This window comes from Actinia tenebrosa, unplaced genomic scaffold (assembly GCF_029948245.1).
Source record: "Actinia tenebrosa isolate PJP-AT-01 unplaced genomic scaffold, QUT_ActTen_1.0 PGA_scaffold9__36_contigs__length_13948895, whole genome shotgun sequence".
NCBI classification, from domain to species: Eukaryota; Metazoa; Cnidaria; class Anthozoa; order Actiniaria; family Actiniidae; genus Actinia; species Actinia tenebrosa.
Window position 1 is genome coordinate 5,745,068 of NW_028292586.1, and position 14,924 is coordinate 5,759,991.

The 14,924-nt window shown below is 36.7% G+C and overlaps 1 protein-coding gene across 2 annotated transcripts; it reads right to left on the minus strand.

Annotated features, from left to right (window-relative positions):
• On the minus strand, window positions 1-14,790 carry LOC116292902 (phosphatidylserine lipase ABHD16A). 2 transcript variants are annotated; one of them, XM_089024556.1, is made up of 22 exons: window positions 14,696-14,790; window positions 14,438-14,500; window positions 13,764-13,830; window positions 12,839-12,925; window positions 11,772-11,857; window positions 11,573-11,646; window positions 10,985-11,083; window positions 10,126-10,199; window positions 8,800-8,840; window positions 8,245-8,346; window positions 7,590-7,653; window positions 6,962-7,011; window positions 6,223-6,334; window positions 5,429-5,481; window positions 5,046-5,109; window positions 4,473-4,536; window positions 3,966-4,022; window positions 3,417-3,476; window positions 3,149-3,225; window positions 2,536-2,634; window positions 2,014-2,060; window positions 1-1,571 (listed from the first exon to the last, which is right to left on the minus strand). In XM_089024556.1, exons 1-22 carry the CDS (start codon window positions 14,762-14,764, stop codon window positions 1,476-1,478), a joined length of 1,605 nt encoding a protein of 534 aa, XP_088880682.1. In that variant the 5' UTR covers window positions 14,765-14,790; the 3' UTR covers window positions 1-1,475. The 2 variants fall into 2 exon arrangements, with proteins under 2 accessions (XP_088880682.1, XP_088880681.1); XM_089024555.1 differs by having other exon boundaries at window positions 10,985-11,086.
• Between the last annotated feature and the right edge of the window lie 134 nt (window positions 14,791-14,924).

Consider the following 14,924-nt stretch of genomic DNA (forward strand, 5'->3'; position numbering starts at 1 on the left):
TATGATGGACTGGTTTTTTTAATTCTATGAAATGATTTCAAATCAAACCCCTCACAGTTTACCACAGGAATCCCAACACTACGCATAACAGATTTTGTTGTCTATTTCCATTCAATTCTACTTTCATTCGCCTACAACTTTTGTACACCGAATCGAAATATGGCGACTAATTTGAATAACTATTGTTCTGCACTGACTAGCGACTGACTAGCCTCTCATACATGTGAAAATGCTTTTATGTTTTCACGTGAACACGAGGTTAGTCAGTCGCTAGTCAGTGCAGAACAATAGTTATTCAAATTGGTCGCCATATTTCGATTCGGTGTATAGAGTGCACGCACTAAAACCGTGAACATTAAATAGTACTAATTAGTACTATTTCATAAAGAATCCTTTGTTTTCTATTGTCTAATTATCACTATTTAGTGCTAAAAATTAGTATTTGTTTCACGGATTTAGTGTGAGCACTCTATATACCTAATTTAGTAAGGAAATGACAAGCTATTGTAAGCACAGCTTGACGCGTGATATTAAATACCGACTGATAAAAGTCTACCAGTTAAAGACTCTCTGATTTTATCGATACCTTTAAACAACATTGGCATTGTTCAAGGTCGAAATGATTTGCATTGCAGTTGACTTTTGCAGATTATTTGGTCTTAGAAAAATCTTTATCGATACCCTGAAACAACCTATGGGTTGATATAAGTCAGGGCATGGCTAACTCACAGATCGAATTTTGAAATGACAACCTCTGGGCTGATCAAAATCAGGGCAAGGCTAACTCACCGATAAAACCCTGAAACAACCGCTGGGCTGATCAATGTAAGGGCAAGGCTAACTCACAGATCGAACCCTGAAACAAACTCTGGGCTGATCAAAGTCAGGGCATGGCTAACTCACAGATCGAACCCTGAAATAACCTCTGCGCTGATCTAAGTCAGGGCAAGGTTAACCGGGCACAGAGCAAAGCCTGAAACAACCTCTGGGTTGGTCAAAGTCAGAGCATGGCTAGCTCAAAGATCGAATTCAAATTAAGCTGGTTAGATTTTCATACAGAGGAACCCCTCTGGGGGGGTGGGGGCAGACAACACTGACACGCCAAGCAGACCAAGGAGTGCAAAGTTAGAGTCAGATTTCTATTTTCGAAGCCATTGGTATGCGACTGCTATCATACTAACTATAATGTCTCAAAACCCTAGTCTGGGTGTCTAAGAAACCAAGGAGGTTTAATCCTTACATTGTTTTATCTAATCTTAGATAATAAGTTTTTACGATCGAAAAAAGTAGCCGTTGCTATGCGACTGTTACCCTAACTACGGCTGTCCATCGCTTAATGGTATCAAGGGGATTTATCGTTGCAATTTAGAGGAATAACTGACTAATTGTGTAGCCCTAGGGGCAGTTATTGATGGGATGATTACTTAGAAAATAAAAGCTCGCAGGATGACCAAATAAAGTAAAAACAAAACAAATTATGCCTGTCCGGACATATTCCAGGGCAGACGGAAGTCTGTAGAAGGAAGAGGAATACAATGCGCGGCATCAAAGTCCATTAGGTACTGAAGAACCTGACACAAAAAACCAAGAAAATATATTAGAGGACAGACAGACAGACAGAAAGACAGAGGGATGGAAAGACGGGTAGAAGGACAGACAGACAGAGGGATGGAGAGATGGGTAGAAGGACAGACAGACAGAGGGATGGAAAGACGGGTAGAAGGACGGACAGACAGAGGATTGGAGAGACGGGTAGAAGGACGGACAGACAGAGGATTGGAGAGACGGGTAGAAGGACGGACAGACAGAGGATTGGAGAGACGGGTAGACGGATGGACGGAGAGACAGAGGAGTGGAGTGAAGGGTAGTCGGATGGACGGAGAGACAGAGGTTTAGAGATGGAAGGATATACAGACAGAAAGACAGACAGAGGAATGGAAAGACGGGCGAATTAATGGATGGACAGACAAATAAATGAACCATAATGTACTACTAACAAGGAAATTGACTTACAATAAACATGAGAAGGCTGACTCTCTTCTCCCTTGGCAGGTCATGTCCTGTCCAAGTAAGAAAAACACAGTATTTGCGTCAAATTTTTATGAAATCTATGGAAGCATTGCACCATGGCAGGAGGTAGGAACAACTGAATCTAGTCTAATCTGATTTAACTGAGATATATTAATCGAAGTATTATGATCATCCGGGTGGATGTAGTCCTGAGAAGGACTGTTTGATGTGACTTCAGAGTCAAGATGACTTCCGCTCCGGTTGTCGAAACGTCAGTCACATCAAACACTCCTTCTCAGGACTACATCCACCCGGATGATCATAATACTTCGATTAACATTCATTCACCTGGATTCAGACCGTTCTATACAAAATGAGATATAATACAGTTTCCCTGGGGGTAAAAGACCCAACTGTTTTTGCTTCATGTCCTAGCTGCCATCACGTGATGGTGCAAAGCCTCTATTCGCGCCTTCTAGACCACGTGACTCAGCTCAATTGAGTCCTCAAGAACACGTGACTTACCCAGCTGGCTTGGAAAGCGTGTGCCGTGCTGCTGAATATATTTCTTTACGATTGTGTTACATTCCTCCACGTTAATATTCATACTTTCCCAAAGACCAACTGAAAAGGAACAAGTTCCACTGTTAGAAAAAAATGCACCTATGCAGCACCAAGACAAGAACGTTTTGTTATCGAGGATTGAGGATTTAGAAGATTGGTGGGTTATGAGGCCATCACGGTCTCGACAAGTCATTTTCAATAAGCTAATCATAGCGCTCGTGACTCGCTGCTCATCAAGTCAGAATGGAGAGTAACGGTATGGTTAAGGTTCAGGCACTTAATTTCCAATAAGCCAATCACAACACGCGTGACTACTGCTTATGAAATAAGAATGGTCGGTCACGGAACCGTCACGGTTACGGCACCTTAAATTATTACCAATAAGCCAATCACAATACGTATGACTACTGATTATCAAATGAGAATGGTCGGTCACTGAACCGTCACGGTTACGGCACGTCATTGCCAATAAGCCAATCACAACGCACGTGACTACTGATTATCAAATGAGAATGGTCGGTCACTGAACCGTCACTTCACTTAATGCAATCAGCACGCGGGATTACGTTCTTACCTTTAGTAGAATGATCAGGAGCAGCTAAGTACTCGTCCAGTATTACTTCATTCTCTACATCAAGAAGATTGGGGTACCTGGACAAAGAAATGGGAAACAGAAAACCTGGATTAGAAGGTTGATCATCCTACAATACCCTTAGCGGACACCAGGCAAGGTCCTGAAGGTGTCGGTAGTGCACTCGCCTCACATCTCTTAGGTCACAGGTACAATTCCTGGACTCCACATCACAGGTGAGTAGAGTGGAGTTCGTAAGGTTCAAGTTTACCTTTGTTTGATGATTCTCTTGAGCAGAACATTCCCCAGGTTGGTAGCAGCTACGCCTTCACTAAAGACAAAAATAATACATAAGTCTACGAAACAAGAGGTCAACGAATTTATTGATTTGTTACTTATATAATGATTTGTGAGTTATTAATGATGAGCCATCCACCTTGCAATGAAGTCAAAGGCGCAATAAGGCTGCGTTCATAATGTATGGCAGGGGGGGGGGGGCAGGTGAAATTGAGGGGGGATCGGGAAAATTTTGATAGGAAAAAGGGGGGATGGGAAAATATTTATCAGAAAAATGGGAAGAAACTACAAGCCTTGCTTAGGGGGATCGTATTTTTTTGCATGACTTTAAAGGGGGGGGAGGGGGTGTTAAGAATTATTCTGGACATTTCAAATTTTCACCTGTTCACCTGCCCCCCTGCTATACATTATGAACGCAGCCTAAGTCTTGCATCGCGGCAAGGCAATTCTGAGCCGACAATACCGTTTTATATTGGCGACTCTCTTGTATAGGAGTATCATGATACTGATTGCAAGTGCTTACTCTAATGCAATGATTTCATCTCTCATTCTCCTGATGATCAACAGTGGACCAGGATACCTGGAAAATTAAAAAACAACAACAATGGTACGTCAGGAAAATTTATAGATTTAAATCTATGACTTTTGCAGGTCAGTGGGAACCCCTAAAGTGAATATGTAGCTCTTTTCATAAAGTGGTGGTATGCATCTACCACTCCAGGGTGGAAGGCTTGATGCCTAATAGGTTTTGCAACCCAATTGATAAGGCAGCTGATAGATCGAATTAGAATTTAGAAGTTTATTTTTGTGGAGGGAGGAAAATACGGAGAACCCGGAAGGAAAAACCCTCGAAGCACAGGAGAGAACCAACAAACAACTCTACTCACATACAACATTCAGGTCGGCAGGACTCGAATTCGGGCCACATTGGTGAGAGGCGACGCATTAGCAGCGCACGCCACCCGTGCTTTCTGAAGCACAGGAGAGAACCAACAAACAACTCTACTCACACGAATAAACCTGTACTTACCTACTGGCATACTTGCCGTTTTCAAGATGAAAATATTCCTTGATGACATTGGTTACGAAGCCACCTGGAACATGGAAAGAAAAAAAACATAAATTATATATTATGATATTCAAATTGTTCATAATGCTGCTAATGATGATGATGATGACGATGATGATAATGATGATGATGTTGATGATAATGATGATGATGATGATGATAATGATGATGCTGATGATGCTGCTGCTGCTGATGGTGATGATGATGACAATGAACTTTTTATTCTCGCTGGATAGAGTCAATTATTTCTTTCTTTCGTTCTTTCGTTCATTCGTTCCTTCTTTCCTTTTTTCCTACTTTCACCCACCTATTTATTCAATTATTCACTCATTCATTTAATTATCTATCCATTTGTTCATTTATATATTCATCTTCCATTTCTACATCCATGTACCATTCTTTTATTTACCCTCTATCCATCCTCTATCCATCTATCGATTCATCCATCCATCCATCTATCTAAAACATTCATTCATTCATTCATCTATTCACTTGTCAATTCAACAATTAAGCTGTTCATTCATTCTGACTTACATAGAGCTTCTGGCATTTTACTTTGTGCCAAGGGGACGATATCATCAAAAGTAGCATCAAGAACCTGTGGGAAAAGATAAAACAATAGAGTTATTTAATATATGGCACTGATTCCGATATCTTATAATTTATAAAAAAATAAATAAAATATGATTCTGATATCGAATTGGTATTTAAAATTGTTCATTTTTAAGGAGGTACGAAAACCCTGGAGGACACAGCAAAAAAACCTCATAGAGAAGAACCCATTGAGCAGACTCAACTCACACTAGGTACCACACATGGGGCTTGATCAACAGACCCCTTGTAACAAAGTCTTGAATTGGTGAGAGGATGATGCCTTAGGAGCATAGAAAACCCATTCTATCCATAAAAATCCTTACCATGCCTCCTATGTTGGGATAGGTCATGCCAGCCCATGCCGCTACATACCCACCTGGAAAAAGTACCAGCACAAAATGTTACAAGAATGTAAAAAAATATCCATACACCTACCCTCCCCACCCTTACTTAAAAGGGACAAGGGAATTTCTAAGGGAAAGAGGGTATGAGGAAGCCACATGTAAGAAATTCACTTGGAAGTAATGTTTACCAATTTTAGACTCTGTCATTTTTGACAGTTGTGCATGAGAAGTCACATGAATATGGATACAACTTTTTTAAAAAAAGAATCTTATTCTCAAGAGAATGACACATGGCCTGAAATGGAAAGACTTTACCCCAAGTGGATATGGTCCATTGTGTGTTTTAGAATGTCTATACCTACTTCAGAAAAACCTTCAAATTGTAATACCAAAAAAGGCTGCTATGTGATGCCTTTCTAGGTAACAGTCACTCCATGAAATTAATTAATTGCCCTATTTCACTATGACATCACATAAAAACAATCTATTGTTTAAACGCAAAGAATCATGGTCGTCGGACGGGGTCAAATCAACGCAAATTCACCGAAAATTGTTCTAAAACCCGTATCAATCCACAAAGAGAAGTAGAATAGCCAGCAAACGCTCAAAATATTTTTTAGCACATATCACAAATATTATATCTAAAAACCAGGCCATTTTAGATTAAACTGTTTCGCTAAGAGCAAATTTTGCTGAATTTTCTATTGGATTTGGCGATTCTATTCCCCACATAAACAAGCAGTGACGTCATAGTGGAATAGGGCAATACTAACCTATTGACCAGGCATACAGTACTATATTCTCTTGCTTGAAACCAAGTTCATTGATGGCATACTGTATTACGACATCCATTGCATTCTTCTCTGCTTCTGGGAATGGTAGGCCCTAAAACAAGTAATGAACAAAATTCAAAAACTCAATAATAATTCATGAAGGAAACACAATAGAAATCATGACCATGAAGGTGATTTTACATCTGAAATAGACTCTTCATTTGCATAAACTTTAACTTGGATTTTCTCTATCAAAATTGGTTCATTTCGTAAAGAATTCAAACAATATAAGAATATACATCATCAGGTTTTGAAGCCGTTCAATAAACTCGCAGATAATGTTTTATCAGGTCTAAAAACACTTGGCTATGCCTCATGTTTTTAAATCCTGATAAAACACCCCTGCGAGTTTATTAAACAGTACTTAAATCAATAAAATACACAAGTGAATTTAAATTCAAAAATCCAGTGTTTTGTCATCACCACATTTTGACAGTGAATACTCCAGTTTCATTTTCTCTGTTGCTCAGGGTTAGCTTCAATTTTTTATAGTAGATTTAATGATGTTTTTCTGTGAATGTCTGTGGGATTTCAAAGTGTTTGTAGTGTTGAAGTTGTGCATCGTTTTCTTTCCTTCTAAACTGAACCTTTGACAGTGATGAAAGGCTGTGTATTAGATGTGCACTTCACCTGTGCCTCAATTCACTCCTTTATCATCATTTATGATCTATTTACCTACCGTGCTCCCAGCAAAGCCTGGGTGGTTCCAACCAAGAACAGAATACCCAGCTGAAAAAAAGTGAAATTTATAATGCGATTCTGATGAAATAGAAACATGTGCGTGTGCTGTGTGCAGTTATAAAGCAAGCGGGGATCGGCAGAACAAGAGAGTGTAGCGGAGTGCTTCTCCACACTTCTTGAGTGTTTTGCCGATCAGCAAGTGCTTTATATTTCCACACAGCACAGCAAGCAAGTTTTAAAAATCTTTTATAAAATGCAAAGGGCGCGTGCGTGTTGTGTGCTCTCATAAAGCATTCACTCCCAACCAATCAGAATGTGAGATTTATAACAGTTATTTAATAAAAAAACATTAACATTGTCCAATGTTGTAGATTACAGTGTGGTATTGGTATAAAAAAGAGGAATAATTTGTTTGTTGGTTTTAAATATCATTTCATAAATAATTGAACAAGTTTTGATGGCTTTTCAAAACATAAACACTGACAGTCCATGGATCACAGTGGTATTTACTGAATGAAAAAGAGGAATAATTCATAATTTTTCTTTGTTTTGTTTTGTTTTACATATGATTTCAAAATAATTTACTCACGTCTTGACTAAAAAATCATCAAATTCAACAATATTACCTTTCAAAGGTGTTGAAATGAGACCAAGTTCATAAAATCCAGCATTCCCTTCACAAGCAATGACCTAAAAGAAGAAATAAAAACTCATTAATTAAAAAAAAAATTAATAGTGAAATCACAGGTGCAAAATGGTACAATTTTATGTCTTGAGAAAATACGTTTTTGGTGCACATCAATCAAAGGGCGCTCCTTGATAACAGCTGTTTGCTGACGAGCTTACCCTGGTAAAACATGTAATTATTATTATTATTATTATTATTATTAAGTGTTTTTATGACATTGTCAGAAAATACAAAGTTTTCAAGAGCACATGCCTATATATATATATATATATATGAAAAGTTGTGAAAACACCTTGACTATTATCAACCAAAGTCAACTTTTTTGTGACAGCAAATTGTACAATTTTTTCCCCATGTGATTGGAAAGCAATGTACAAGTAAGACAATCAAAAAATGAGTCACAATCGAACAATAAGAACATTGAAAAGCACCGTAAAAAAACAACAAACAAACAAAAAATGAGTCACAAACAAACAATAAGAAGAAAGAAAACAATGAAAAAAGTAAACGAATAAAGGAATAAAGAAACAAAAAATTAAGGAATCAAAATTGATTGCTCTGTCTCTTGATCCAAAAGTAAAGCAATGACTTACCAAAGTATTCCCATTATTATCTTCATCATGCTTTCTTTTGTCCATGAACAATGAATCAATCTCATTTCCATCAGCTGCAACAAGCTTGGCTCTCCTTCCTCCCTATACAAGAGAAGAAATCAGAACAATTGTCATCTAAAAACAATAAAAACCAGGCCAATAACATTTTTAGACTTCACAAAGTCTGCCGCCCTTTGTGTATCTTAACTGGCAAGCGACCTTGACCTCTTGCAACTTTGTAGTATTATTACTTGCTACACTTGAAGAATTATCGCTTTGCCCCAACAAAAGAGGTTAACTTGGGGCAAATCTATGGCATTTTCAGCAATTATTGAAGGATGTTTTTTTTCTTTATTTATTTTAAATTTTCTAGAATATACACCTACTTGCAAGAAGGTTGTCATACAAGAATAGAACACTAGTAATTTAGTGAGAAAGGAATACATTAAAAGACAAAAGAAAAAGTTCAGCTTCAGTGATCTTCTTCCCACTAAATAACTAATGTTCTATTTTCGTATGACAACGTTCTTGCAAGTAGGTGTAAATGAGAATAACCTTTTCTAGGAATACTGTTCTCCCACTGAGAAGGGGTTCAGCTGAAAACAAAATTATTAAAACTTAAAAGAACAAGAAACTAATCATTTAATCAGGATTTGAACAAACAATAGAATGGATGAAGGAAGGAAGGAAGGAAGGAAGGAAGGGAAAAAAACAAATGAATGAACAAATGAATTAGTTGAAAAAAACAGTAGCACAGACTGATGGATGGATGGATGGATGGATGGATGGATGGATGGATGGATGGATGGATGGATGGATGGATGGATGGATGGATAATAATAATAATAATAATCTTTATTTAAGCACAGGTAACTCTATCAATATCAAGATAATAAAACTTAATGTTGCTCTACCTAGAGGCCGTAAAAAACTGTATTAACAAATGATAATTATGTAAAATATACAAATGCTACACTGATACAATAAATATACGATTGAAATAAGATAATAGGTTAATTAGATATATTTCGTAGAACTAAAACGATTAAATATTAGTTGTCGTCAGTGCAAAACCTATAGCTTTTTATTTTCTTTTTAAATACTTTTAAGGATCGTTCTTCTTTTAATGACTGAGGCAGAGAATTCCAAAGCCAGGCTACAGTAAAAGCAAAACTATTTCTGAAATAGTCAGTTCTGGCTTTTGGAATTTGTAAATTTTTAGAAGAACGCCTTAAGTTGTAAGATTGAGTACCAATCTGGCTGGAAAACATATCTTTTAAATAAGATGGGACGATATCATTAACGATTTTGAACATCATAATGGCCTTTTGTTGCAGTCTTTGTTCATTTAAAGGTATCCATTTGAGTTCATTAAAAATTTGACTCGTTCGTACGCTTAAATACGGTGCGCCAGTAATTATACGGGCTGCACGGTTTTGTAGTTTTTGTAACTTGCTAGTTAAAGTTTCGTCGATACTGTCCCAAACTAAACAGCAATAGTTAAAGTAAGGCTCAATTATACTCTTATAGATTTTGATTAGATAGGGCCTACTTAAAATTGGCTTAATTTTCTTTAACGTGCTTAGGTTACATGCAATGGATGGATAGATGGATGGATGGATGGATGGATGGATGGATGGATGAAAAAAAGAACAAATGAATGAACAAATGAATTAGATGAAAAAAAACAGTATGAAAGACTGATGGATGGGTGGATGTGTGGATTGAAGGATAGATAAATGGTGTGTTATGAACGCATGGATGGGATGGATGGGATGGATGAGATTGATTGATGTAATAGGTAAATAGGATAGAAAAAGGATGGATGGATGGAGAGACAGATAAGAAGAAGGATGAAATAAACCTTGTACATGTACATACCAAGTCCAGCCTGTAGAAGGCCAACAGATCCAGGATAGATCATGGGCCTACCAAAAGCATGTGCGACAAAGTATCTGAAAGACAACAAATAAATGAACAAACAATTTCTTAATTAAACTCAAATGAAAAGTATGCAATCAATCATAGAAGTAAATGAATGAATATATGGATAAATTAATTTATTAATTTATGGATTAATTAATCAATTAATTAATGTTTGAATGAATGGGTCTTATTCACGCGGCAGCCATGCTGGATTGAACAATAGATTCCACCACACATAGCCTCAAATTCAAGTGCTTGAAAATTAATTTATGCTGGGGAAACAGGTTTTTATTCTCATAAGAATAAAGATGGCCACCGTGTGATAAAGGTCCATTAAATAATTAATTAAATGAATGAATGGATGGATGGAAATGGAATAGAATGAATAGAAAAAGTATACTTTTCTGAGACAGCTACCACCAGTAGCCCACTCAAATAAATTTCAGATTAGGGTATCTTATCGTATAATTATCCATAAAATACCTATATTTCTTCTTTTGGAAAAACTGATATTTTCACATGTGAAAATAACATGTTATTTTCACATGTGAAAATATCGTTACCTTCCGTATTTAAGCTATTAGTTTATAAATAAAAACTTTTTATAATAAAAAAAAGCTTTTTAAGTTGATGTTATGGATAATTATATAAAAAACAGAATATTACAGGGGCGCTTGGAGATATGAAATTTATCTTCTCTTGTTGAAAATCTCTCATTCGTTTGCTGTGCTCACTCGTGAGAGATCTTTTCAACACTCGAAGATAAATTTCGTATCTCCGCGCGCCCATGTAATATCCTCTATTTTATTCATACCTCATTATGCTACAGGGAAAGGAAAAAATCTTTGAAGCCCAGCTCCTCTGTCTGGAGTGAGAGAGCACACTAACATCTGGAGGATTACTGATGTTTGAACTGCTATAACAAAGTGCAAATAAAACAAGCTTAAAATACAAATGCATACCAATGCTTCCCACTCCCCAAAGGAAAAAGTTTTTTCCTGTATCTTGAAGCAACTGGAATGCATCATCTCTCACCATTGCTATCTACATTTAGGTTTGAATCCCTTGCTACGCGTTATGTGAGTAGAGTTGTTTGTTGATTCTCGCCTGTGCTTTGAGGGTTTTTCTCTGGGTTCTCTACATGTACTGTAGTTTTCTTCCCTCCTCAAAGCTCAACACCTAAATTCTAATTCAATCTTTGGTTTTCACATAGTTAGAGCCAGGCACCATTTAGTCTAGACACTGGCTCTTCCTTTAAACCCTCCCCTTTTGTTATATGTACCTTTAACTTATATAATTGGTTATTTTACTTGCGACTGTACAGTGTATATAACTTTTCCTTCGCTACATATATAAATTGTATAAAAACTTGAAGTCTTAATAACTTTATTAACTTTATTACCTTTTGAGAGTTTCATTCCATTTGTAATCAGCTGGCCAGTCATGAAAGTCAAAATCGTATAAGCGCAGTTTTCTCTGTTAAAAGATTCACACATGAAAAAAAACAAATTGTTTAAGATGTACACCAAGTGCTGGGATTCCTGTGTTACATTTATCACAGGAACCCCAAGCCAGTTTTTCAAGCAAGGCTTTATTTATACCTTATTCTCTTCAGTGTTGGAGGCCTTAGTTGCTACAAGAATATCAAGGAAGGCTCTGTAATCCTGATTGTTAAAGCGACCAAAACCTAGAAAAATCAAATCAAATCAAATTCTCTTCAAATTCTCTTCATGACAAGTAATAATACGGACTTCACAAAATATATGACTGCAACGTCACAACCAGATGGTTGAGTAATTCCTCTTTGAGGTTTTGTTCATTGGAGATTTCATTTAAAACATTTTCTATAAAGTCAATTCATCCACAGAGAAGACAGACATCGAAGGCACTATACTCCCCAAAGTGAAGTTATATTTATATTTACACTTCTAGGCCCGGTTGTACGAAGCTTGGATAGCGCTATCCGGCTGATAAACCCTTATCCAGTGGATTTATTCGTTGGGTAGCACTATCCAGGCTTCGTACAACTGGGCCCTGATTGATGTGGTCTTCACAGATTTCGCAAATCTTAAATTCTCTAATATTCCCTGAAACTAACAAACATGCCCTCTTCAAACATTCCCTACCACTTCTAATCTTCCTCTAGGGTGGCATAGCAGTATTACACTTGCCTCTCACCTCTTGGGCATTGTGTTTGATTCCAATTCAATCTGTCAGTTAGCTGTTCCCTGACTTTAATCAGCCCAACGGTTGTTTCAGGGTTCCATCTGTGAGTTAGCCTTGCCCTGACTTTGATCAGCCCAGAGGTTGTTTAAGGGTTGAATCTGTCAGTTAGCTGTTCCCTGACTTAGATCAGCCCAGAGATTGTTTCAGGGTTCAGTTTGTGAGTTAGCCATGCCCTGACTTTGATCAGCCCAACGGTTGTTTCAGGGTTCAATCTGTCAGTTAGCCATGCCCTGATTAGATCAGCCCAGAGGTTGTTTCAGGGTTTAATCTGTGAGTTAGCCATGCCCTGACTTAGATCAGCCAAGAGGTTGTTTCAGGGTTTGATCTGAGAATTAGCCATACCCTAACTTAGATCAGACTGGTCAGAGGTTGTTTTAGAGTATGATAAAATTTGAAGGTCATGGAGGTGTGGTTAATGCATAACACAATAAACTATACATACCTCTAATACAGAAAGCTCCAATCAATATAACTAATGCAGAACCAATACATTTAGTCAGGTATACATAACCAGCTGAAGTGAAAAAACCTAAACAAAAATTATTTTCCTTTAATTATTTTTTCTTTGGATTCTTTTATTTCTTTTATCAGTACCCTGCTCATAATTACTTGCATGAAAGTGTACAATTTGCCATTGCTACAAAGTAGGTTTTGGTGGATGTCAATAAAGGCAATTCACCTTTTCGGCGCTAATTTTAGCTTTGCATTAACACTTTCATTCCTCTTTCATCGGTCATCTCCACTTCCAAACAAGTTAGACTTTCTGAATAACAAGATTTTAGCCTTGTACAACAGCCTTTCTCGGAGAAAATAGTTTTTGGTGCTCACTAGTTGAATACGAAAAGAATTCTCTCTTATCATACATTTCTTTGTAATTTTTGATGCTTTTGATTGCTTATAATTTTGCTGTTACTAAGCCAATCAAAGCCACACTGCAGAAACCTGTTAATTTTGGTGTGCTTTTTTCAACATTTATTTATTGATTAATTATACCTTCTGTTTACTCGTTCCCAGAACCTCACTCAATAGGCCTTTTGCAGTTAACTGTCACGTGTCTGTACTGGTGAGCAGTTATTTTATTTTAAATTTGTAAAGAACTGAATGAAACGATGTGTAACCAGTGTGTCACGAAATGCAGTTTTATTACGATCTCTCGAAACAGGTCGTAGAAATTTTGTTTGCTCACCAGTATAATTCACCCATGGGAATCAAGATGTTCATTCATTTGCTCTCAGTGAATTAATCAGCACGTGATTACTGAGCTGCAAAGGGCCTATTGGCCAAGCCAACCCCTTTTAATCCCTTATCACGTGCAATCATGGAATATAGCCCATGAGCTAGTGCAAAATATTTTTATTTTTTATTACCTTTTCTAAACATATAGAAGACTAAGGCTGGTGATGTGTAGTAACAAATAGACCAAGCATAGGATAGCTATAAAGAAATGACATGTACTGTATTTATAGCAGGTGCAAAAAATCCTGAGGGGTTCCTAAATTACCATATAAAAATATGATATTGAAAAGCATGAAAGGATTAATTCTCACTATATGTAAGCAAAAAGATATAATTAACAATTATTTGCCAAAGGCAAAGTGAATATTGGGGAACATTTACGTCTTCAAGCGGCAAAGTAAATAACATTTCACTGAGGCATAAGGCATGAGTTGTGACCAATGAGTGCACTGGATTTATCATATTCATGTATCAAAAAATACTGAATATATATATATTATATTTTGGTTTTAACATAAGCTCTTAACGAAAAAGAACAAAATTAAAATGAGGGTTTTTTTTAAATGTTTGAAATCTTATAACTCAGCATGTACATTGAAAATCAATCTCTATAGGCCTGTATATATGTATGTTATGCAAAAGCTATTGCCAGCCATCTATTTTGGGCATTTCCTCCTGACACCTGTATCTTGACTACAAATTATTTGATAAATAAATAAATAATATCATGAATCATCATGAAAACGAAGGATAGTGAGGGATTAGTGAGTAATAACGTTCTATTAAACGTATGAAATATACTTACTGCCTTGATAATACCATCCCCACACTGTTCCATCCCATTTGCATCGTACGCCCTGCTCCGTAGCTACAAGTAAGACACAAAAATACAAAACTTAAAACTATTATTGTAAAAGAACAAACTTGTGAAAAAAAGTGAAAGCGAAAGTCACCACTTTTGGAAAAACATTTGACCCAATTTGCGTTGTCTAAATTAAATAAAATCTTACACACACCTAGCTAATATAGTCTTTTATCATTCTGTACTAGTGAAATAGCTTACCTTTGTTTCATGTTGGATATAAATGCGATATAATCGAGGTCCTAAGGCACTTCTTACAATATCCGCCATATTGATTTATTTATGCATTATTACAATATGGTACTAACCGCTGATCATAAAAACCGATGATTCATGCACGACACAGGTAACCCAAATATAATTTTAGTAGCGCTTATTTCAATAAAGTTAGTCACCAAAAACCTAAAAAGCTGAGATCACTGAGCATCAT